This window comes from Lepeophtheirus salmonis, chromosome 13 (genome assembly GCF_016086655.4).
Source record: "Lepeophtheirus salmonis chromosome 13, UVic_Lsal_1.4, whole genome shotgun sequence".
Lineage (NCBI taxonomy): Eukaryota > Metazoa > Arthropoda > Copepoda > Siphonostomatoida > Caligidae > Lepeophtheirus > Lepeophtheirus salmonis.
In genome coordinates, this window is record NC_052143.2 from 18,200,537 (window position 1) to 18,227,781 (window position 27,245).

At 30.1% G+C, this 27,245-nt stretch overlaps 1 protein-coding gene across 7 annotated transcripts in view; it reads right to left on the minus strand.

Moving 5' to 3' along the window:
• Window positions 1-27,245, minus strand: part of LOC121127585 (vinculin) — a 65,743-nt gene that overhangs the window by 34,273 nt on the left and 4,225 nt on the right. For 4 of the 7 annotated variants that reach the window (XM_040722997.2, XM_040722998.2, XM_071893216.1 and 1 more), the window contains exon 2: window positions 3,338-3,572. In XM_040722997.2, coding sequence (XP_040578931.1) covers window positions 3,338-3,535 — 198 coding nt within the window. In that variant the 5' untranslated portion in view covers window positions 3,536-3,572. Of the gene's footprint in view, window positions 1-3,337; window positions 3,573-9,230; window positions 9,352-27,245 lie in introns of all 7 variants that reach the window. The other 3 variants (XM_040722999.2, XM_071893213.1, XM_071893215.1) reach the window with 1 other exon arrangement.

Below are 27,245 nucleotides of genomic sequence, written 5' to 3' on the forward strand. Positions count from 1 at the left end.
TTATAGAGTATTGTTCACGCAACCTTTTATATTAGTATGATTTAACCCCGAATATCCACATTAGGGATCGGGATGAAGTTTAAAGTAGTTCCAATTTATCGTGGACACCCTGTATAAGGAGTTGAAGAAGATAAGCTGTATATACATCTCACATGTGTTCCCTTCTTCAATGCTATTATTGCCACCAATCGTGATTAAGCTCATAAATAATGTGACTGTATATATACTGAATAAATGTCGATTTATATACCTATTGAATAAATCTCTCTTTGATGTCCACCATGTCCAAGTTCGTTTAACCACATTCAGAGGAAAATGAATTACAGGGTGCAAGGTGGGACAAAACATATTTACGATCTTTTACTTAGTAATTTAAGTGGTGACAAATATGCCCAATAACTTTCTGTTAGCTTCTGTTATCAAGGATAGTTGTTCACCTTTTTGTTCAAAAAGTATCACTTCCACTATGGTTAAATTTTGCCAAGTTAGTTTGATTAAAATATTATCTTGAAAATGGAACAGTATAAATTAAAATATATTGGATGTACCGGGGGCGTAATTGTAAGGTAGTCATTTTGAATCTGAAAATTTGATAGCTTTAATTTTACGAAACTAGTATATTTGCTAAATTATCCAAACTTTGAACAGATATTGGTTTTACTATTTCTAATCTTAAATGTAGCCTCCATCGACTCTAATAATGGCCTTGATGCATAACAGGAAGCTCTGACCAGTATTGTACTCGTCCTAACTTATTCGGTCCAGTCTAGTCTTGGGACTGATGCTTAGGACTTTTGGTCTTTAAATATTGGACCATGGATTTTTTTTAAATATCGATGGTTTTTAGGGCAAATGAAGTATGTATTAAGATTATTGCAAAAAATATTATTTGTTTGATTTTAATACGAACATTTATATTATATTGCATAGTTAAATAATTGATTCTATTATATATCGGAAAAACACCTTCACTGACGTCACAGAGGATCAAATTTACCTTCTTTAAGGACCGGCAAATTGGACTGGACTTGACTGGACCACGTTTCTTAGTCTTAAATAATGACCGACACAACACTATCTCTGACACGTAGTCATAAGGTAATTGTATCTCATGAAGTTCAAATGTTCATCAATAGAAGCCTTAAGATCTTCAAAATTCGGTACCCTGGTACGGTATGACCTGGCCTCGACATGCGACTTTAAGGAAAAGTAGACGAGATTTGCATCTGGTGAGTATGGTGGCCATATTACTTTCGGCCAAAATGGAATATTGATCTCCAAAAAGGCATTTTCTTTTTGAAGCTCGTCTCCATGCCAATACTGTTATTAATGGTCATGTCCACGTTATAAATTCTCGGTCTGCTTGCCTAAGGCAAGTTACAGATCTCTGTTGGTGTTTCTTCGAAGCGTAGTTGAGTAGAAATCTCGATTATTTTATCTCTTTGTGAGGGCATTTTTTGATTGATTGTGTAATTTTTTGGAGGGGGTGCCAACACACAGAGTTTATCATATGAGGGGAGGAATTATCTTTTCTTCTCATGTGTGCTTATTATTCATCTCTTTTATAAATGTCCTGATTTCAACGTACATCCGTAGATAAACATTACATTCCAATTAATTTTTGATTCTTATAAATAAGGATCTTACTTTTATAAGTGTAATTTAATTTTACTCCTTCTCTAGGAACAGCTCAAATATATAGAGTCTCAAATATAAATTGTTTATGCATGCGTGCGTACTAGTAGCTACGAGAATAAAATCAATATTTCATTCATCAAGTCATTCATTAGGTATATTCTATCGCTTCATAAAAATAGTAACATTCCATTCATTATGATATAAAGTTTATTGAGTACTCTACCTTACATCTGTGTAGATATTTGATAAAAGAAAAAAAGTATGTCGTGAAGACGCATTTTTAACAAAGGGAGTCTCAACTGTAAGCTTATATTAAAAAAGAAAAGAAGTACAATATATAAATACTAGAAGTAGAATCCGGGATTGCCTGGAGGTACAAGGTGTCGAGGAGCAGGTAAACTTTGCTTTGTGTAACATAACTCCCAAAGAATCATCATTGTTAGTTGCAGTTTTTCATGATTATACACTCGCATGTAGTTACTCAACACTTAGATGTTCTCTCCGCAATTATGAAATAATAACAATAACATGTTGGATTTTTTGTATGTGACCTAATGTACTCTAGCCTCTAGAATGTTACCTAGTTGAGCCTTAGTTACCTCCACTTGTTGTTAAAAATGATTAAGAAAAAACTAATAAACAACAATGGGCACTCAGTAAAGTGCAAACTCTATATCTAAAATCAAATTGTTATGCAACATTGGACTTTGAAATCTCAAAATTTAATGACCTATTTCTGTGACCATTAGCAATCTTATTACTAAGTTTGATTAAAATCGGTGCAATTTTTGCCATAATCCTGCTCACTAACAAATAAACCAACAGAAGCAAAACATATCCTCTGTTCAACTTTGTTGTAGAAATGACTATGACTTAATCATGAAAATAAATATTAAATTTGACTTTAAATTTGGTTAGCTTTGTAGCATCAGCTCAGTCAGCCAGCAATCTATAGACTATAATACTCCTTGCTCATCATGTCGTATTTTTTTCAGAAGTTGTTACTGTTACAAAATCTAAGTGTTGAGTAACAAAATGTTCCTTTTAGTCTATAGATTTCATTGGCTTACTTTGAAAAATGTATTTTTGTTTTCACTATATAGTATAAATTACAGATGTCAGAGCAAATAACAATTGTGGTGAATAAAATTTCTCCGTGACTTATATATGACCTTTACCTACCTTTACATTTAAAAAAAAAGTAAAAATGACACTTTAGATAATTTGAAGCTGAGGTCAACGACAGTTATATAATATTATTTTACTATTACTAACTACAAATTTCAAAACCTTAGGGCCGTTCAGCTACCTCTAAATATTTTTTTCACTAGTTTAAAGTGGGCCAATGATATCTATAGACTAAAAGGAACATTTTGAAACCATAATATTTCAAACATAAGCTCAACCACTTCCATATAAAAAAATAATGTGGCATATTTAATTTCTATTTTCTAAAATGATGCTCTTCATGGCTCCTTCATCAATTATTCATTTCTTTTTATTCAACAGTCATAAATAATTAATACTTTTAGGTAGTTAATGAACCGCTAAATACAGTATAAATTCCTGATTGATGTCAATATATTGAACAAATGGTTTATGCACCCAATATTTTCAATTCATAGCAAATGTTATTTGTGTGCAATGTACATTCCACAAAATGTTCTACGACAAATTGCCCGCACACGACTATTATTACCTGTGATGAATTAACAGTATCCTTTCCAACCCTAGTCAAGTTGGCTACGGCATCACTAACGGCCTGAACCGGTTTTTCTAAATCCGGCATTGCGTTCCCATCCTCACCCTCCTCATGTAGAATGATCAGCTTTGATACCTGTTGTGCCACAGGCTCTAGAATTGAGGCTATTGTTTGTGTTTGATACATTGGTGGCATGTTGGAGACTCATAGACCACATTTAGGGGTTCCCCACCTAAAATAAGATAGAAAAAAAGTTAATCAATAATGTTAAAGATATTCTTATTTAACGTGACAACGATTACCCATTTATCATAATATATTTATGGTATCAACATAGTGCAGCATGAGCTTTGTTTACTTATATTATTTTGCAAACAATGAAACAAAGCCTTCTTGAGGCCAAGTAATATAACTTCCAGAATGAATCAATATATTTATTGATAAAGCAAAGTATATCTGTATTAAAAAAAACAGTGGCAGGGTGAGCTGTATATATTGATCTCTGATGTATATCTGGGGTTGATATCTTTGTAAGTAAAAAAAGAGCACAAGAAGAAGGCAGGAGCAAGAAATAAGGTACTATTGAATTAAGACCTTTGTTAATTTCAGCTCCCTGTTATGTGATTTTGGGGGAGAAAGTGAATCACAGCCATAGAGAGAAGAACTTTCTACATTCAAAATAGCATTACTGCATGGAAATTATTGTAATTATATTTAAATTCATAAATATTTATTTCATTATGCAGTTTTAAAACAAATTATACCAAAGAAAACGAGAATTCTTCTTTCAGAGGGAGATGCTAACACAAGAACGACTTCTTAAATCATTAATAAATAAAAAAAGAGCGAACAAAACAACCACACAAACTCTTATATAGGTAAATAGTAGATACAAATCAATAATATACAAGGATGACTGTCTATTAAGAATTAAATCTCGTAGGCGTTTAGCTCAACTCCTATTAAAAAAAGAAAATAGGGATTACTCTATATTTAAAAAGAGAATGAATATGCCTTTAGATTAGATTTAGCAATCAGCTAAATTACGCCTCCAAACATATATCCTTTTTTCTCAAGCTCTTATTAGTACCTACGTGTAAGAGTGCTCATAAAAAACGGAGAGTAATACCAAGGATCTCTTGAGGAGTGATCTTCCGATGAATTATTAAAGCAAAATTTGTATATTTGTCGACGTCTAATAACTTCGAGCAATATCACTAGGAAAGGTTGCACGATACAATAAAGGTAACAACATGATAGATGTATGTTTAGTGAAGTAAATCGTGTCTTTTTAAGACGGGCCGTTTTTTACTAAATTGGTAATTGGAAGAATGAATTTTCTCTTCTTAGATGTTGTCATTATTATTTAACTAGTGTAACTTTAAGTAGTGAACTTCCTTTCCTACTACATTCAAATTATATCTCAAACATTATTGAACATTCGTGTGTGTGCCCATAAAAGATGGAGAGTAAGCTTGAAGGTTTGTTGCAGAGTTATAATTGCAAGTCTTTGTTGGACTCAGAGTATAATTGAGGGTTTATATCCTTCTTCCCCTTTTCCTTTCTTAAAACCGGTCCTATATGTCCTTGGGAATAGTCCTTAAGACTCTCGATCCTTTAGATTGTCAGTACTAGAACTGATTTTTAAGAAAGATCAAAGATATATAGTTGAGAAACGTCACCAAGGACCGAACTTTAAAAGTTTTGAGGACTTTTATGCAGGATTGAAATGAAATAGACTGAGAGGAACTGAACAGGACGGCTGTCCTAAAAAAGGACTAAAATGACACTTACTAGTTGTAGTAACCGGCATTTACCGGAGTTATTATACGTTTACCTTTAATATAGAAGATAATTAGTGACGTGTCGGACCATATTTATTTCGTCCAGTCCAGTCTTAGAACTGATCTCAATACCCTGAGTCCTTAGGGCCGGCCCTTAACCGTCTATTCTTGGGGTTATTTCTAAAAATTTCGATGGTTTATGCAAAATAAGATATATGGGAGATGTATTAAGAACATACCACATATCTTGCAAAAAATATTCATATTTTCAATACAATGTAATATAGTACGAATATAGGTATTATCAAGGTTAATAGAAGTACAAGGTTAGACCATCATGAAATCTGCCTTCCTAGAATTTTCAATTGGATGTATCGTACCGATTGCTGGGCAAGAGAAGGAGTTTTTGTCGTCATAGTGAATAGAATGCGTACCAAATACAAAGTCACAAAAGGCCAAAATTAAGACATGGGACTACGCTGTGGGCCAAGAGAGATAAGTTTGGTATCCTTGGAGTATGATATTATATATTATTTATATTTTACAATATATATATATATTATTACTAATTGATTATTATTATTACGATAATAATAACTATTCTCCATTCCAATAAAGTATGATGTATTCGTGCAACTAAACTGTTAGTTGTACACTTGTCATTTGTGATTCTCCTAACAACACCATTTATCATCATTTTCCAAAGGACACCTCAAGGAGGAAAAAATGGTAAAGTGCTTGTCATTGAAAGGACCCCTTAGGAAAATACACTAGAATTTGTGAGAATCATTTTGAGGAAAATGCTTATAAAAGGGAGTTAAAGTTGAACTACTGGGACTACTTTTAAAAAGAAAATTGAAAGAAGATGCTATCCCTTCCAGAGGTCTCATACCTGGAAATAGATTTTAGCAAGCTCCAAGGAAAACGAAATGAACTAAGGTAGTTGACGATTTTGAAGAAGATTCTAATGAAATATTTTTGGAGACATTACACAAATCATCCCAAGCCAATGTAAAATCAACTCAAACACTTGTGTTAGAAAAGGTTAACGCATCTAATAAAGCATTGTATTCCGGATTATACAAATTAGTAGGGCTTCTAATACCAAAAAAGATTCACTAATTCTAGAACTCGAGTCACTAAGGAAACAGAATCTAGGTTTACACGAAAAAGTGAAAATCCTTCAATCTAAAAATAAATTATTAAAATCCAAATCTAATTTTAAGGAAGCGATGAAAGGAGAACTGGAAAAAAGATTGACTGAATCTCAATGTAAACTCATTATCCGTACGAAGAGGTTCGGAAAATGGAATGAGGAGGATTTTGTTAAAAGACTGATACTGAAGTATCTTTCCTCAAAAGTCTACCGTTAAATTCAATCCACTGGTCTACTTCCGGTTCCTAGTCTAACAACCCTCAAACGGTGGATCTGAAATTTTAAAAAATCTCCTGGAATACAATCAAATATTATTAAAATTATCGCTCAACAAATCAAATCCAACAAAACTTCAAATGAAAACTTAGCTGTCTTGTGAATTTTTTTTTCAAGAATAAGATATATTGGATCAATCCTCTCTCATACCTATGCAGTAGAGGCCATGGGTCGATTTCAGATACTCGTAATAAGTGGCTTTATGTTGTGACGTAATTTATGTTGCTGGATATGTGGCCTAATCGTTACTTCAAAAATTTCCCCTCTGTGGTGTAATACTTTCAACATCCAAGTTCCTCCAAGTCCATGGCTTAAAAAATTGTCAAGAGGGGGGGACTGATTCAACCATCGGAATATTTTTTGGAATTTTACAAAAAAATAGAGAAGCATTTCATTAAACTTCATGGTTGTTTTTTTTTATACCGAAACATAATGTGATGGATCGACTCATCAGCAGAACTGTAGATAAGTATCCTAAGGAAGAATATGAAGTTATAAAAAATTTATTCGCACTGGTACATTCATTAGTATATTAGTATTGTAAACAAAAGTAGCATAAAAAGAAAAATAGCAGGTAACGTGCGAGAAACTGCTCATTTCATTAGTTAAAATATAGAGATGGAAATTATATATAATTTTTTTTTAGGCTCATTATTTTATTTTGAACAATATACTTTCGAAATTTGAGTGTCTATGTTCCAGCCAAGTCTAAAATCTTTGTCAAGCAATTCCTCTGAAATTGGATGGCCAACAATTTTTTCAATCACAACTGTAACGCTATTTGGAGCGAAGTTTTCTTTTTGTGTCAAATCCCCAAAGATTCAATATCGGAACTGTTTGACTGTGGATTAATCAGTTCTATTTCAATCAAGTATTCGTTTCTAGGTACTAGAGTTTAATTAAATCATTACATAACAATGCATATTATTATTTTTATTGAAATTCATGATCCCTAGTATATGTAATTATATTGAACTTTATCAAAATGACCTATTCTTTAATACCGGGAGTGACGAAGTAACACGATCTTTTGTTAGGTTGAACTTCAAACATTCTCCAAGGAGTCTTCATCTAGTATTTTCTATTTGATGAATAATACTTATGATAATTTAAAGCCATAACGATAACAAAGTCATACCAAACGATAGTTAATACAAATAACTTATAAGTAATTACAATATATATGAATTGAATATATTGTTCTTGGATTGAATACTAGAATTGATAATGACAAGGATGAAGAGTTAACACAGAATAACTTGTAAGTAATGACTAATAAGCCTGAATATTTATTTTTAATCAAACATATGCAATTAAAATTTTCATATCGATCATTAATTCAAAGGTGTTTAAATGAATGCCCCTACACAATCTTGGAGGACGAAACATCAAAGGTCTTAAAACTCAAGACTTTTCCCCTTAGACATGAACAAAACATTTATCAGATACATTTATCAAAATATTTTGGCAGTCAAGGAACAAAAACATATGCACATATATACACTGAGATAGATACTTTAAAAGTTGCACCCTTAAACATTTCACAAATTCCTTTTAAAATTGTCCTTGACCCCTGGACCACAAACACTTTTGAAATATTTTCCTTGACTTTTAATTTGATGTCAAATATATATTTAGTCGTTCATTCAGTACTTATGGATAGGTACACTAATTATATTAGTTCTTGTATTACCAAATGTATCATTAAATCATTATAATAATATATTCTTTGTTTACATATATTCAATGGATCTTCCTGAATTTATATAATTCATTATGTAATATTGACACAAAATTAATGTATATAATAATTTGTGTATGCACCCCCAGTAAGCGATGATTATTATCAATTACATGATGATGCACAAATGTTAAATTATTTTCTTATACATGTATTAGTTATGTATTTTTGAAAAAATTTTTAATATATATTTTAATCAACCCATTTCTCTCTATACTTTGAATCGCCACTTAGTATCGTTTCTCAAAATATCAACGGTATCCATATTTATGATGTACTTAATACATTTCCAGGGTGTGTCCGTTTATCACAGTTTTTTGGAACAAGAAAAATCCGTGTTGTTTGTGGACTTTATTAGTACTAAAACCCGTATAGTAGGATGAATTATTTTTAAAGGTCCACTTTTTCCTATTTTTCCTTTGTTTGATAGAATGGTCAGGACAATAAAAATATTTTATTTATCAAAATACCATATATTTTAATGTATGTTAGACAAAATACTTATAAAATTTAATTTTACTCCAGTATTTACTTGATTTTTAATCTGTTCATTTCAATACTGTAAGTTTAAGTAATTGGAATATAACCAATATTTATTCATAAACATATTCAATTGTAAGCTTCAAAAATAAGTAATAACCAAAGGTTTAAGTCTAGCTGTGTCAAATCAAATACTTATGTACAGGACATCCCCCCTACCTCTATGCAAAATTATACACTTCTATTATATGAATATATTGACATATTATGTACAAACTCTTTTGTTATAATTTATTATTGTGATATAAAAAACGCGATATGAGGGGATTATACCGCAATATAGGGAGAATCAGAATAATTCTAAACAAGGCGTATGCAAAATCCGCAGGTTTTGAAACCGAATTATGCCAAGACAACATGTATATTTGGATAGGATAATTAACTACCTATTACCTTTATTTTATCCCACAACCACACCTTCGAAAAGGAGCTTTATATCAGCATGTAATCGGTCAATTCTATATAACTAGTTAAAAAAGTTCTAATTCGAGTAAAACAATCCACGTTCAGAACACTAAAAAGAAAAATAGAAAAGGAAAAATTTCAGTGACTTCATAATTGAAGGAAATTATATCATAGGGCTCAAATTTGACATTTTTTACTGAATAAAACGGAAAAATTTAAAGTAAATCTTGATTAATCTTTATCAAATGGTATTAAAAGTAAAAAAAGACTTCACATCTGCATTGAATACTACTTTATGGCAATAATAAACACTGATATTTGAATTAAATATAAGTAATTTGTACTAAAAATACATGTACATAGATTTGTACATTGTTGTTTTCGCTATCGATCAAGAAAAGTAGGATAATTAGCGAAAAATATTTTATTATCTCCATTGTAACAGTTAATTTTTATATAACACACGGAAATAAGATTGTATAACGATGTGATAACTTATTTTTAATACATTTTAGGGTCAGATATATAATAAAACTGGAGAACAGAGGACTGTCGATTCAATCATCTCACTTCACACGTCATGGCTTTTTCATAATTCATTACTTTTGACATTTAAGCAAAGTAATAAGTTTTATTATAACACTTATTATTTATGCTCCGTTTCTAAAAGGATATAAACACAATTTTTTCTTGATCCCTTGTCGTATAGATATATATATAATATATACATAGATATTGGCCATCTTATTATTTCTATGAAGAAATTTTGGTTCTCAAATACAAATGTTTAGGTACGCTTTTCTCATAATAAACTAAGTAATATTAGCTAGTTTAAAGTTAAACTATATTTCATAAAATACTATCTAGGATTTTAATTATATGAAATATATATATGTAAATTGTGGAGAAATAATATGGCAATGATAGTCTGGAATAAAGCGTTACAAGAAAGTAGCGCATCGAGGCAGCTAGCCTGTAAAAAGTTTCATTCCTTATAAGGAAGTACTTCAGGGAAGAGGGAACACATTAACTTAGTACAATTTTACGAAATTCTGTCAATTGATTTTAAAAGCTAAATACGAATTTTAAAAATCCAAATAATTAGTCCTCCTTTTCTTTTTATATATTTTTTTGTTGTTGTTCAACTTATATTCATTATTTTCATCATAGGCGGATGCTCCATGCTGGGGTGTATGAGCCAAACTGTATCCAAATACAAAAATAATCATGGAAACATACAGTTCTTTAGATTTCCTTTTCCAAAAAATGCAAGAGAACTAACTAGAAGAAGACAATAGTTATTTAACCTTAATATTCCTTTAATTTGGAACCAATTATAAGCTCACTGATTTGTGGTAAACATTTTGAAGTCAAAACCTTTACACAAATATATCGCTGAGGTGAATTTTTTTTTTTTTTTTTTTTTGTGATGTAATTCCAACGATAAACGTTCTCTTACCACCGGATCATACCTATAGTAAGAATCGTCAATCTAGCGAAGTAGAATTAGACTTGCCAGCCTTTAATTCTGAAGACCAAGTGACATGTGTTCCAATGGAATTGTTCAGCCTTCTAACAATATCATTAACATTACCTTCAATTCCATTTAATTTTAATATGCAAGAAGTTGAAGTTAAAAGCATATGCCATGACTTTTATTTATACATAAAAGAGATAAAACATTTAAATTATGTTATATCTTCAATGAAGAAAAAAAAAATGAAATTATGAGTAAGAAAATTAATCGTCTTAAAGACGAAAGTATTTCAAAAATTAATTTTTCAATTCTAATTTGATAACCAATTTGAAATTTAAAAATTCAATTACCACGATGTCTTGTTCTTTAATGCTGGGATTGACGAAGTAACACGATCCTTTCATAGATTCAATTCGCCATGGAGTGACAGTCAATACAAATTACAAAAAAACAATGCATATGGATTTACTAAATTTGGCATTGGATTGAATTATAGAATTGATGATGACAAGGCTAAAGAGTTAGCATAGAATAATCCTTCAATTTCATTTACCAAATGGGGTTGAGTGAAATCAGATAGTCTTCTTCGTAGACTGTATTGACAGACTTGGAGGAGGGGGACTCAGGATTCCCATTCCTTTAAAATAAAAAAACATTTTTTTCTTTGTGAAAGTCGTAATTTTCTAATATATGTTTAGGATAATTTCATACAAGATACAATATCTATCTATACGTAATAGCAGAATATAGTATTTTTACAGTCCAAACGAATGAAAATAAAGAGGCATATTATATTTAAGATTCTAGAATAATTTTCCACTTGTTTTTGAGTGAGAAAAGAGTCTAGCTTTTATATTTGATAATGTAGACCGTACATCACGTACTCGACCTAATAAATGGAATTAATGCAAATTTGATAAAGATAAGTTATTTCTACGTGATCTACATCAAGGTTACTGAAGGACTCTGATTATTAAAATAGGTTTCTTAGAGACGAAACAGTGTTGACTTAAGTAGGAATGGACACATCGATTTTTATGAAGAATGGAAATCGTGAGTAACTCTCTGTTTCTGAGTCACATACAACCTTTAATTAAGCTGGAGTGTTTTTTTATGGAGCTTCCTGTTTCTTGTAAAGTCAATGATGATCCCTCTATTATATAGTCTTAGTCTTACAAATTACTTATTCGTATTACTATTACTCAATTAGCCTTTTACTTTTAAATTTGAAAAATTAGTATTTGTCTTTAATATTTATTAATTATTTACGTAATGGGCTGTTGTTTCATGAACGCACTCTAGCGGGAAAAAATACATCTCGTTTCAACTCAAATAATAAAAAATCATTACGAAGTGGTCTTTGATATGCCACTTTCTTTTAATGCTTTAGTCTAGGAGTACTTACTAGATAAATGGCAGTTTATATGATTTATTTATTTGTTTAACTATTAAATGATTTTGGGCCTTTTTCCGTTTCTTTTTTGGGAAAAGGCTACGTGATACAATAAAGGTTATGATGTGATGTATATATTTTTGATAGATGATAAGTTTAAGTATTTTTATTTGTTAGCCTCATTTTGATATTCCGTAGTTCACTTTTTCCTTTAAATTAATAAAAACGGGTTTTCATTGTTTTAAAAGTAGGTTGTTTAGAACCCAAAATGCCGACATGAACAACACTGGCTTCACGTGAAAACGCTCAATAGAAAAGTCAACAACTGATAAAATATAAAATACATTTTATGTTCGTGGAATAGCGCCTTGACATGAAATATTAAATAATTGTGTTTTTCTGCATTTATTCATTCACATACATCATTGTTTTTATTTTTTTTGTCGATGAAGTCAAAAAGGGAAGAATTATGAAGACCTAATCTTAAAAGGGGACTTTAAATCGGTCCCTTCCAGTCCCGTCCTGATTATCGTTCTTTCTAAATGGCACCATTTTCATTAAAATTATATTAAAGTACTGCAGGATTTATTCTTTTTTTGTGGGGAGGAGAAGCTGGGCATTTGGGCTGTTTTGACTGAGCAAAACAATAAAATTATTTCTATATAAATTATAATTTAATTTAAACTAATTTAAATTCAAATATTTTCTTATTGTTCTTATAAGCCGTTTAGCTGTCTTATAATATTATTAGATCACCTCGAATAAGCCGTAAGAGGAAGAAAGTAAACACAAAACACACTTTTTATATAGCAAGAACAATTAGGCTGTACGTAATAATTGTAGATCTTCAATTCTACTCCGAGTCTTATGTGTTAATTAAAGGATTTAATTGAAAGAATAGAGATGAATATCCCAGGGTGTAAAAAAAATAGAGATACAAAACGTAGAGGGGTGATGTGAAGAAGAATTTGACACCACTGTAGTTGACCAAAGCATTCAAATTGTAGTATTAATCAAGGTTGCTTAAAAATTTTTTATGTTTTAAACTGTTCCTTACATTTGATTATATTTTTCCTTTTATTGTTATAGAAGTATAGGATGATTTCATACAAGATCTAGAGCGATTGATGTATAAATAACTAGATTTCCCATTTATTTTGGTAAACTAACTTTCGGCTTCAAAAAATTTCCGTATTTCTTTGTTTAGCCCATTTATTTTATACGGGGAATTTTGACAAATTGAATAGTGTTCGGGGGGAGTTTTTTACTACTTAATCCCTTTGTTACTGTTCTGAATATTGATTTTTTATTACCTAAAATAGACCTTCTATGAAATAAAAAAAGTTCAACAGTTGATGAGAGATGCGTAGATCCATGCACGGAGGAAAGTTGCCAGTTAGGAAAATTGCCTGCATTTTGTTCAAACTTGATGATGAATAATAACATATTGTTAATTAGCTTAATATCATTTATGGAAAATATCTTAACATATTTGTTAGTTCCATTCTCCAAGGGATTACCTTCAAGTATGAGTAATATTATTGAAATACAATTTCCTTACAATGTCTTTAATTCAATCCAATATGTTTAAGTACACCGCTCAACCCGAAGACTTGGAACTATTTTTTGATACTAGAAGGGTTCTTTGGATGTATGTGATGCTTTGAGGATGGTTTTTAACTATCCCAGACTACCCTAAAGACCCCGGCCAACCGTAGGGGTTTGAACTAGTTTTTTGGTGATTGAAAGGGTTCCTAGGAAGTATTGGATGAATTTGCAGTGATTTTTAACAATCCCACACTAACCCTGGGACACTGGCCAGTCCGATGGCAGAAAGTATTTTAAAAGCCCTCCCCTTCCTCCTGCAATATCATTATAGTATTACTCACACTTGAAGGTACTCCTTGGGGGATGGAACAACCAAATATGTTGAGATGTTTGTCATAAGTAATGATGAGTTATTATTTATAAGGAAATTTGGAAAAAATACGGGAAATTGTCTTCCGGGCAATCTTTCACTTCCCATTTTTATAAAATAAGAGATAGATAAGAAATTTATATAGTACTTATGTGTACTATAGCTTTAATTTTATCAATCAATGAAAAATATATCAGCAATATGTGTATTGTGTAATGTTGGATCCTTTTAAAATTAATTAATATATATATTGAATTATTATTAAAAGCAAAAAGGTAATAGAATCAAAATGTACTGTGATGCTAATTGTTTTTGTGTTGTTTTCCTTAGTGAATTTATTTTTTCATTACTAAAAGGTTACTTTGATTGAATTTTAACTTTTCACTGTCTCCAATTTCGAGGATGAGAAAGTATGACGTCTGCAAAATAGTGATGCAAATCGTACGTATTTTTTAGCTCGCCCATTCTTTTGGCCATAATTTAAAGAATTAAGTTTCTTTTCCTAAGCAGTTGTGATTATTATTTAACTTCTGAGAAGTGAACTTCCTTTCCGACTACAATCCATTATATTAACTACCTGATTGAACATTCGTGTGTGCTCATAAAAAACAGAGAGTATCCTTGAGATTTTATAACGAGGAGTAATGTGTGTAGGTTCTTGTTGAACTCAGAGGAGGATTAAGGATAAAGTTGGTGTAATTCTTGGATATGACCTTGTTTATTTCTGTATCCCTCGTCACAGCGGATTGTAGCTGATGTTATGAAACTTCGTGACAGGTAAGCTGCTCTATTTCAAAACATTCTTCAAATTGTCAGTATTACCAAGTTGATTTTTGGTTCTTTTTTTTTAACATGCCCAAAATACACACTAGGTGCATAACTACTTACATAGTATACCCATCTTTTCATGAGCGAGCTATGAGAAATTGTGTACAAATCAAACTCCTTCATTAAGTTTTCATTCATGGCAAATTCAACATTTTTTTGTATAAAAATAATTAGCATTTTAAGTTATTTTGTTTCTTAAAAAAGAGTTATTTAATGAGAAACAAAAAATCCCCTGGTATTATGATATAATAGTAAATTTCAGTTTTTTCATTCTGAGTAAAATGGACTATCTGATAATATTTTCAGAACTGTGTAAAACAAAACTTTAATTGTGTACTATCATTGTGAAACAAAAAGAAACCTTTTTTGATTTATAAAACTTGTTTTATTGACTAGCTTTTGAGCAAAACGTACTTCTACTTTGTCATAAGACAAATAAAGGACCTTATTCATTCCATTCCAGTCTTAGGACTTGTCCTATTACTTTTTAAAAACAAACAAACTTTTAATTGGACCTATAAAAATACATTCATAATATATTTTTTTGAGGTACCATCTTTGACTAGGATGACATAGATTTTATGTGTTAAAATTGAATTAAAAACGTCATGGTAATAAAAAATTTAATATTTTTCGTTAAATTAATGTAATTGCAAATTTATCAGTACTATAGTTGGGTTGCAATATGCTAAAGAAATAAAAAAAAGGGGCATGAACTAAATTTCAATTATCTTCAATTGACATTATTTTGAACATATCTATTTTATTTTTTTGGAAATGATTATAAATTATTGTAAATTTATTAAGCTCAATTTATTGTTTGTACAAAAAAGCTTTAATTTGATGTATATATATATATATTCAAGCAAATACTCAATTTTTTCTTTGCAAATGTAAATTTTCAAAACTTTAAGGCCTTTGAGCATCCTCTGAATATTTTTGAGAACCATTCAAACTTTTCTGAAATTCTTTTAGTACAATAAAGGACCATTTTTTCACCTAAGCCATTTAATTTTCCCCAAAAATTGATTTTATTGTCATCCTACTACATATTCAAGGTTTCCAAGGGAACTAGGCCTCGTATTGAGGCAATTATTAGAGCTGAGGTCCTACATACTGAACAAAATGGAAAAGCCAAGTACTATGTTTGGATGGTTTTGTGAAATAAATGGCTCACAAAAGATATTGTTTAAATTTTACTCTTGAAAAACTGAAAATAATAAAATGTGTACCACTAAATAGGATCAATCCGGTACAGTTGAGTTGATGTAATCATGGACGGAACTTTAACTGTTTTAGGACTCATATGCAGAACTGAACTGGATCGGAACGAGTCTAAACTGGACGGGACTGCAGTTTTCAGAGGGAAATAAAGATGGATAGAATACTACTTCGTATTCTATAATATCTTACAGAATAAAAAAATAGTAGATATTTGATCTAATACATCTTAGTATTAAACAAAATTAAGCTTGTTTTCTTTATTTTTGTAAAAAGAAAGTCTGTTTCCACACCCTGTATAGTTACATCAGTTTCATACCCACATTTTTCTACTCTTATAAAGAAACAAAACATCCCTAAAACACCCTCATCCTTTTCTGTGGAGGGGGGAGTGCTACACAAATCACAAGTAGTTTTTGAAAAGGAAGATTGGATCCATGCCAAATGAAACAGCCCTGTTCCTTTTTAATCTAGCGGAAACATGTTCCAGTACATACATGTAGAATATATACATGGCTATATGTACACACATATTTCTTAGGGAAAGTTAAAAATAGTCTACTACATAACTGATTCTACACACAGACACCCCTAGACTAACAGTCAAACAAATAGAATATTTAGTGTTATATAATTGACTTTAATTACTGATGCGTAGCAAGTAATGAGTTAAGTTTGAGAGAATATATCCCCATGTATCGACATATTCATGAAGATACTTTTATAAATACAATTAATAGATTTTTTGTTCGAAAAACTTCATTGTCATTTTCCCTCAACTACAACATTCCTGTACATACGAGTACATATGGGCAACTTACACAGAATCACATCTATTCAAAATATGTCAAGAATGCTAATAACATTGGTCATTATTGACGACCCCAACAATCGTTTTTACACCTATCCATCCATGTACCTACGTACTTACATGGAACTAGGTAGTCAATAGTGTTGGATTTCGGTCTGGCTTGAATTCGGTTTATAACTATTAAATAGGGCGTGTGGTCGTTGATTAACAACGAATTTTGAGCAGGTAGGACGTTGTTTGTTGTTTTGGTGGCTAGCAAGAAGTGGCTGGCTTCAGTTAAAAAAATCGTGTTGATTACAAGAAATACGTTGACCTAGTTATAATTTTTTGCTGATTTTGTTGGACCAAAGTTTGCCCTCCAAGCTCATTGAACTTCATCCCCATTGACTTCTTTGTGTGGGGCACAGTTGAGCAACACACCAACAGATACTTCTGCAGTATTAATATTCAGCTAATATCAAGGATGTGGGAGGAATTTCAGCATCTGCCAAAGGAGACTATCATCAATACCTTTTCCTCTTTCCTGGGTCGAGTTGAGGCCGTTATTGGCGCCAAATGCGATAACATTGAGACGTAATACAATTTTGATTCAGCTTTCATTCGGCATGGGGGCTTATTACAATTGGATGATGAGTTTAGGAGAAAATCCATTAAAAAAAATTGCAATGGTTGTTAAATAGAGGCCGCGCCCTGTAGATGTATATATGTTCACGTCGTGTGTCTTTCAAAATTGCGAACATGGGCAGAGTAGGTACTGCTTAGCGTCCGTCTTGTCTGCAGATGCATGGCGCTAGTAGTGCAGTAAAATCCCATAGGATTTTAAACGATCAGTATGACTGCAAACATTATCAAATATTAAAAATCTAGAGCAAGAGTAAAGATAAACCAAAAATTTAATAAAAAATGAATAATCTACCATAACTTTGGAACATTTTGAGGTATAGAACTCAAATTGGCGTTTTTCTGTAGGTTTGATAAAAATGCTTCATGTAACAAAAATGCAATTAAAAAAAAAATACTATAGGTGGAGGTTTTGCACTCTACCGAGTATCCATTCTAGTTTAATCCTGTTTCCAACAGAAAAAAAATCCTTTAATGCATTTTGACATTATAAATTTTGCTTAAAAATTTCAAAGGAAATATCAATTTCAACCAAAAGTAAAACATTATGATGTATAAACTTAATTTATTTATATATTTAGGTGAAATATCCTTGAGACAAAATGGCTTTAAAGCAAAGTGTACAAGCCGAATTGCTTTAAGGCAAAATGCCCTGAGGCAAAATAGAATAGATTAAAGTACCTGGCATTATTTGAATATCTTTATTCTAACTGAGTAAAAATGATCATTCCTTTTTACGAAAATAAAAAGGAAAAAACTGGAAAAGGAATACAAGGTACTCTGATGAATAATTAATATCCTCTAAACAAGTTGAACTCCTACATACATATAGACAGGAAAAAAATTTAATTGTATTTGGTATTGATCTTTTTCAATTAACGTTTTTATTTGTGAATTTGTCCATCTTGAAAGTGTAAACAAATACATGTTATATGAAGAATGGGCACTCAGTAAAGGGCAAAACACCCCCTTAAAATCAAATTGAGTTTTGTATCTCAATTTGTTCCAAAGTTATGGTCGAATATTCATTTTGTATGCTATTTGTTACCTTGATCTTGATTTTTTTAAAAATTGAAACCCTCTTACTGTGCCCATACAACATATTCGTACTAAGTTTGATCAGAATTAATCTGTAACTTTTGCCGTAATCCCGGCGACTAACAAAAAAACAGAGGTAAAAACATAATCTCCGTTTATCTTCGTTGGCTAAGGCAATAAGAACAAATATTGCATATTTTTATTAAGAAAACTGGTATGTTATTTTTTTTTTGTTGATATTTGGATGCCCGAACACACATTTGCCCTTTATTTTTTAATAAAATGTTCAATCCTCTAAAATACACTGTTATTTAAAAGTGTTTAAAACCTATTAGTGTGGTCTCATTTAATACTGCTGTTTTTCTCTGTCATTAAGTTAGTCCCTATACAATAGTCTATTTTTAAATCTAATTGATTAAGTTTCTCAATTTTTTTTATAAGAAAAAATCAACATATAATATGTCTTCAAAGTGGCGTCTCATTCCGTTTATTATGCAATATTTATGTGACATACTGGTTTATATACCGAATAGTTACAAATTCCAGGATTTTTGATAAAGAAGAGTGAGAAAAATAACGCTTTTTTTCATGCAGTGTTGTGTTGATCCTTGTTTATGACTCAAGATTCCAGTCCTGTCAAGTTCAGTTTCGGTCTAGTCCAGTTCAGTCCTGCATATGAGGCCTTAAATTTATAAATTTTGAAAGAACTTTAATTTTTTTTAAAATAAATTAGAGTGCTGACAATCCAAAAGACAGACGGTCTCAAGGACCGGTACCAAGGAATAGAATGAACTGAAATAACAAGAACTGATACAAAACAAGAGATTAAAAAAAAATTCTATCAAAATGTAGAGCAACAAAGAAAATAAGGCTTCACTTGTTCTCAACAGGGAGCCTGGAAGTACATTTCGTACCGCCCACGAAAAATATTTTTTATCCTCAATAATGTCTTCTATAGTAAAATTATAAATGAATACAATGAAACATGTTGTAAATTAGTGTTGAAGGAAATCTATTCTTCGCCATTGCGAATTTAGAACTTGGTTAGTGGAAAATGAGACCAACTATGAACATGGTAGTGCAAGTCTGTTTTCTCTGAGATGAATGTGTTTAAAAATAAATATCGTGCTAATATTACATATGAACAACTAAGATTTCGAAAAAAAATTCAAAAATCTACAAAAGAAACAAACAGTCTTAATGTAAATTTTATAAAGATAACTCAGAATTTACGAACAAATTTTACTCATTAGAGTTATAATATGTAAAAATAGAAACATTTAAATGTCTATGATTTTTACAGGGCTTTACATTAATTTCTTGTTAGCTTTGCTTAGTATAGGAAATATACTTAAATTATATGGACTTCAAAAACAATTCTTAGGTCAGATGGACTCATTCTAATACTGTAAGGTTTACTTAAACTAAATCATTGCAACTCCATCTCAGAAATTAGTAGAGCATTAAAAATAAATTGAATGCTACTACAATTTTTGGTTCTCCGCTCTCTATAAACTAAATATTTATATTATATATAAAGTTTGGGCCAAATTTGTTTCAAAATAACACTAGCTCTAAATTAACTTAATAAAATATGTAGAAGAAAAAAAAGTTTCTTTAAACTTTTTCTGCGCATTCACGAGGCATCAAATGTGTTGCATTATCACAAAACTTATTATAAGAACAAAATCCAGAAAAGGAAAAAAATACCCATTTTTTAATTAACTTTTTAAATATTAATCCTCCAATATTTCATATACACATTTCGGTCAGCTAAAGGCTTTATATTCAAATTTATGAAATAAGTTGAAATAGCCCAAAAATAATAGTCATAGTCTAGAATCTTCATTTGATTTATGAGGCATTCAAACATAATTTATCATTCTATTTTTAATTAACTTTCCTTTATATTGTTTGCAACATATAAGTGACATTTTCTGCGCTCTTCATAAGGATTGATGTAAATAGAAGATAATTAGTTTTTTCTTCTTGGTTCCAAATGGGGTTAAACCCATACCAGTAAGAGCAAGAAAGTCATTCTTTAAAAACAAATGACTAAGCCTTTAAAATATATGTAGTTATTTAAACCACATAAGTGGTAAAACAACTGAATTAAAAACATTTATATATCTAAAATTTGTTTAACGATTACAATCGACCATTAGTAGTGAATAAAACTGTGTTTTTGGTTTTTTTGTCGATTGATAAAGTCTCTATTTAGTTGACACAAACTTAAGCGTGATCATATTTGCCCTTGTGATGTCTCAAAACCAGCAAAAGTTCCCCTCATCAACGATTTTAAAAATTATCTAATTCTCCTTTTCGTGAATCAAGACACTTCTGAAATAAATGAATATTATCAGAGATTCGAATAATATAAAGTTCTGACATTTAAAAAGAAATAAAACAAAGAATCACGAAATTAACGGTGTCAGCCTGACAATTTGAAGAATGTTTAAAAAGAGAGTAGATAAGCTCAAATAATGTTTCATTAGATTAGCTGTGAGAAGCTATGAGACAAAGGATGTAAACACGTACCACACTCTCTATCTTGCGATTAAATTGGGAGGAGTTACCACGATGTCGATACTCCATTCTTCTCCGAGTCTGACAAGGACTCCACAAAAAATCATCAGTTTTACTATTTGTCTTCCATACACAAGAGATTATTCAACACATATTGTTTTCTCTTCAAGAAATAAAATAATAATGATGACAGCTTTGGTAAATAAAAAACTTTTTTCTGGTAGCAGTTACAAAAATAAAGAGATCCTCAAATTTTATATTTTTCAACCTCAGAATATCCCTCTTCTGGCTTTTCATATGGCCTGCAATTACTTATACCATTATTTTCACACATTTGTTTGGAAGCTACGAATTTTTATTGAGTTTAAAGTTTATCCAGCATGAGTTATGTCAAATTGAGTACTGAACGATTTTTAAAATCTTGTTTGCACTTTTTTTTGTACCTGAGTGACACGGCTTTATTTCTTGCATACCAAAATCAGAATATAAACAACAACAAAACAGCAACATATCAAAAAAAAAAAAAAATATGAGCAAATGACAACTAAAAAACATTTTTTAATCATTTGGAGATAAGATTAAAACAGATATGAATTCTATACAAAATTGACGAATATTTCAATTATTTTGTCAGGAAGTTGAGTTCTTTAGCTTCTAAGTTTAGATATACAAATTAAAAGGCAGAGTACTTATTCTTGGTAGGGGTGTAATATATATTGAAGCAAACTCTAATGTTTTTAGCACTAAATCATTTCTTAGATCAGGGGTTCTGAACTGCTTTTGATCGCTAGCCGAAATGAGATGAAGATATAATCTCACACAAGACACACTTATTAAACATTGGGTGTAATTTTAATTTGACAGTAAATAATAAAATATTTTAAAACATGTCTTTACATTCAGACTAGTACCACAGTCCAGGAAAAGCAAATTGTTCTGTCAGACAGGTTAATACAGAATACATATCTTCAGTCACAATGGACATGTATTCCCAATTCATGCAAACAATGTTCTTTTTGATATGTGTACAAGTTGTAGCCAAAGATATGAGATAAAGAAATTGTAAAATTGTATGTTTGTAATTATTTTAGATATTCGTACATATACATTCATAAAGCAAAGTTCGTCTGTATGAATATATGAAAACGAGTCACCGGGTGCAATGTATATAGTACTCCATGATGTATGTAGTAAACAAGTTTAGTCTAAGAAGTAACAATGTAATAGTATTAATGAAATATTGCAGGCGTGTGTATATAGCATCGAACATGTATACAGGGTGAATTTTAAATAGTGCTAAATCGTATAAATATTTTTATATATGCGTATACGTGTATACCAAGAACACTGTTTCTGTTTGATTTTTGTTATTGGTCTCTTGTGTACATCATAATTCCTCTGTAGTTTCAGTATATGTTCAGATTTGAATTAAACACAAATACTGGTAAGTTAAAATGAATTTTGTTTGTTTATATAAGTGAGTGCTTATAGTTCTCATTAGTCATCCAATTATATTATTTTTTTCCCCTCAAATTCTTCTTGTTATTTTTTTATTCTTGAGGTGAGAATACCTATGCATTTGTATATATGTAAGTTATGACTAGTTTCGTGTGGATGTGCTGATGAAAAATGAGAGTAACACTAAGGATTTCTTGGAGAGTTATCTTCTATATTATTAAAGTAAAATTTGTATTTCAGCAGATGTCTGATTAATCCGGGCAATGCCAAGTACTACCACTAGTAAGTATTAGATATACCAAGGATTCAAAAATGGAGTGAGGGTGCTCAATGGAATATGCACTAGGGATAAATTTTTCTCTTTAAATACAGTATTGAACCGTAGGTCCGATTGAGAATCAATACTAGATAGGAAAGTAGATATATATTATGTACAGAGGTGTATAAAATATGTCCTAGAAAGCGGGAGTGGGGTTTCCAAGTTGGCAATCTGAAAAGGGTTTTCATTTTTCAGAGCTGCTATTATAATTATTTAATTCTGGTATTGAGTAACTAATGTGTGTGCTCATAAAAGACGAGTAGTAACAATGGGAGTTTGATTGGGAATTGTAAATGTGAGCCCTTGCTAGGCTATAAGAAGGATTGAAGACAAAGAAATGAGTAATACCATTGTATCTTTCCATTCTATATACATAGTGGGATTTTTGTTTCTTTTCTTTCTCTCACGGCTGGTTGCTACTGATCTAATAAAGTGTCATGCCAGCTTCAAATTGTCAGGGTTACCAAGTCTTATTTTCAAATAACGACAGGACTTATTTAATGCATTACTGATTATATATATGGATTTCAAAGACCATTTGTAGTTTCGATGGAATTATTGTAAAAATATAATTTTACTACATAATACTTCATCAGCGCAGCTTCATAATAAATTAATACATTAGTTTTGGCCTCTTTGATTGGAGTATTTTGATATTTTTTTGTCACATCAAACTTCATGAAACTTTAGAAAGAAGAAAAAAATGCGAATTTATGATATTCTAGTGTTGCAAACGCAGTGAATCATCGAGAAAGTTCTAAATCTAAGTCATTTTGGAAAATTACAAATCTAATGATATAGGTGTTATAAGAAGAAAATCATACACTTTTTTATTAGCTCATGAACAAAAGTCAAGGACCTACTTTGAATAAAAAAATATCATTTTCTAACCATTAAAACTCACTGATTAAGTTTGATAGGTATTATAACGGTCAGTACAAGGGGGATAGTTGCAACAAGTATTCTTTTTATTCTGTATTCTTTTTTTATCTACATATGTAAATAAAGCATATTTTATCTCTGTATGAATCTTTGAACCAATGTAGATAGTGCAGTCTTTTAGTATGTAGCATAAAGTTGGATTGTAGGTTGCAGAGGGGTATATCATATTCATATTTTTGATCAAAAAAATAAAAATGTAGAATATTGCAGGTGTGTCCATATAGCATCGAGTATGTCGCATTGTTTCTGTTTGTTTTTGTTATTGCTTTGCTTTCTGATGTACATTATAATTAATCTTCATTTTCAGTAGATGTTAAGAATATAATGAAATAAAAACGGTGTTTTATAAAAATGAATTCATTCTCGTATGTAGTATCAAGTGTGTATTTTTACAGGGAGTACTGTTTTTCTAAATAAACACTCTAGAGACTAAAGCACGCATCAGCCATCACATCATATCATTTTTTTCCCTCAAACTCTTATTATAATTCTTCATTCTTGAGGTTAAAACACATGAATTGATATAAGTGTTGAGTGTGCTCATGAAAACATTGAGTAACACTAAAAATTTATTGGGGGAGTAATCTTCTATATTATTAATGGAAATTTTGTCCATCAGCAGACGCCAAATAACTCCGGGTAATGTGGGTACTATCTCTAATTATTTATAGAATTGTACTTTGGATCAAACATGTTTTTTAGCAATAGCAGCTTTCAGAAAAAGTTTTGGAAGAGTGAATTTCTCCGATCTATAATCTTAAAGAGTTATTTATAATATACATTTGATGATATCTTAATGTACTAGAATACATTGAAATTTTATACATCAACACCATGAAACACCTGCTTATTTATTCATCACAAAATATTTTTTTCCAAATCTCATCATTTATATCTCAAAATTAAATTATTTTAAATGATGCAAATGTCAGTTGCACCATTGGAGAAAAATCACTTTAATACGATTAAAACAAAAAAAAACAAAAAAAAAACTACTGACTTGTAGTATAATACTGATTATACATATAATCTTTAAATATATTCAAGCAATAGCAGATATATATAGGTAAACATTATGGGGTTTCTTAACTTTTAATTTATTGAAATGTTGGGTTCACCGGGTCAAAATCGGTTCCTTTTGATTAAAAAATAAAACTGGCAATGTTTGAGTAAAATTGAACAGTATTTAAGGTTGTTCAAAATTTTTTTAATGGCCATTTTATTCAAAAAAGTGACTTCTTTTTTAGTTATCGTGAAAACAGTTCCCAATACAGTTTTTTTTGTCTCATAATTTTTTCAAGATGATTTAATTTGATCAAATTAATATTCATGTATTTTTGAGGGGAAAAATATAAATAAGGTCAATTTCAATGCAAAATAGGTGAAGAGAAAATTACAACATATATAACGTGTTGTGCGCAATGTTTTTGTATTCTCCTCATATTCTTGCAACACAAGACTCTGTGTTTTGTTTGTGTCGGTCTTAAATTTGAGATGTAAAATAAGTTCCATTTATTGGTATTTTATAGGTCTTCCAAATTTCAAATCCTCCTCTATGAAGCATGATTCCTCATTTGCTCATGTGGAGTACTTTTATTTACAATTAAAATCCATTCAGTATAGAACTATCTTCGTATTACAATTATTAATTATAATAGGTGAAGAATATTAGTAACAAATAATAAAGCACAATACTTTGAAGTTTCTTCAAAAGTTAATTAGCACAAAAGCTAATTTGAACTAAGATAGAAAGGAAACATATAACTGGAATATTTTTAATAAAGGAAAATGTAAACAGGATCATAGTTTTTTTAACAAAAAAATGTAGATATTAAACTGAAAAGACAGACACTATGGAAAAATCAACACAATCTCAACGCAGGTTATATTTTAATGGCGTATTTGTTAGCAAATTGACTGAAAATATAAATTCCCTTCATCACGAATGTCTATGTGATTTTTCATATATCATCATATTGAATTAAAAAAAGTATTCAGGTAGAATTAAATATGACTATTAAAGAAATATTAAGTATTTGATGAAAAGCATGCATGGGAAATACTTCTTCTTCTGAGGTTCTGTAATTTAAAAGATTTTAAAAAAGGTGGCAAACGCCACTAATTATGAGCTGGGAATTATAAATTCTGAAATAGCATGGCATACTCTAAAAAACGGCTGAGAAATTATCAATTTTGCCCGCGTACACCTTCAACAGATTCTTCCAAGAGATGATTATGAAGAATTTTTTGGAACTTGCAGTAATATTTCTTGGTAGTACAATACACTCCGGAATTAAATTTACTCTTTCCAATGTACCACGCTCGTTGGTTGTCTAAAGTGTTTTATAGTTTAAAAATTGGCTATTAAAATAGTAGTTTAAATTAATTTATAAAGAGGAACGAGGATATTTATACTTTTATCGTTCGAATATATCTGAAAACATAAATCTCAGCACCAATAGCCTCAGATGTTCCTCTTTTAATTATTTGAATTTGACGAAAAAACTTTATAATTATTTCAAAATAAATAGTCTCATTTTAAAAGCGGCATCTCAAAAATTTCTAAGCCTTCATGTTATTAATACAAAAATATTGTTAGTTTCAATATATTTGATAGTCGAGTCCGTTTGACATACAAAAAACAATTATTTGTTTAAAAAATAAGGAAAAACAAGACAAAAATTGATCCATAAAAATTGGGAAGGTTTAATCACAAACAAGAAAAACAATATCTCCACATGCTGGAACTCCCAAAAGAGTTTTTAAAAGTCGATCCAAAATTATGATTATGATTATAATAACTCTCTTGAAATAATTGATGCTTTGAAAGTTATCAATGACCAAGAAGGATGAAGAGTGGTACTCATTAAATAATACAGTTGATCATAAACCTCTGACATATTGCTGCTTCCATTCTTATTACAAGTCATTAAAGAGCATTAAAGGATGTACCCGGACTTTGAAAAAAATAAATGTATCTTGGTTACCTTAATATTTCCGACATTTTACTCAAAAAAAAAAAAAAAAACCTTTTATTAATTTATTATATACATTTATTGTATAATAACGCTTCATAGAGTATAAATTATTATTTTTATGATACAAATTATAATATTTTAAAAAGTTATAAACTAATAAAATATGTATTACATAAAAAAATATATTAACAAAAATTCAATAGAATTTTTTTCACTAATTATTAATTTTTAAAAGCTGTTGAGCTACATGTAAACAAGGCTCAATTTGAACTTTTTAATTTACTAATAGTATTTTTTTAATAAAAAAATAACTAATTGTCACTCTAATACTTTAACAATTCAACAAAATGAAAATATTACTTGAAAAATCTTCATGCTTTGTATTGTTAAAATGGGAAAATATAAAAACAATGCACACAACATATTAAATATGTAATAATAGTGTTCTCTTCAACTATTTTGGATTATAAATC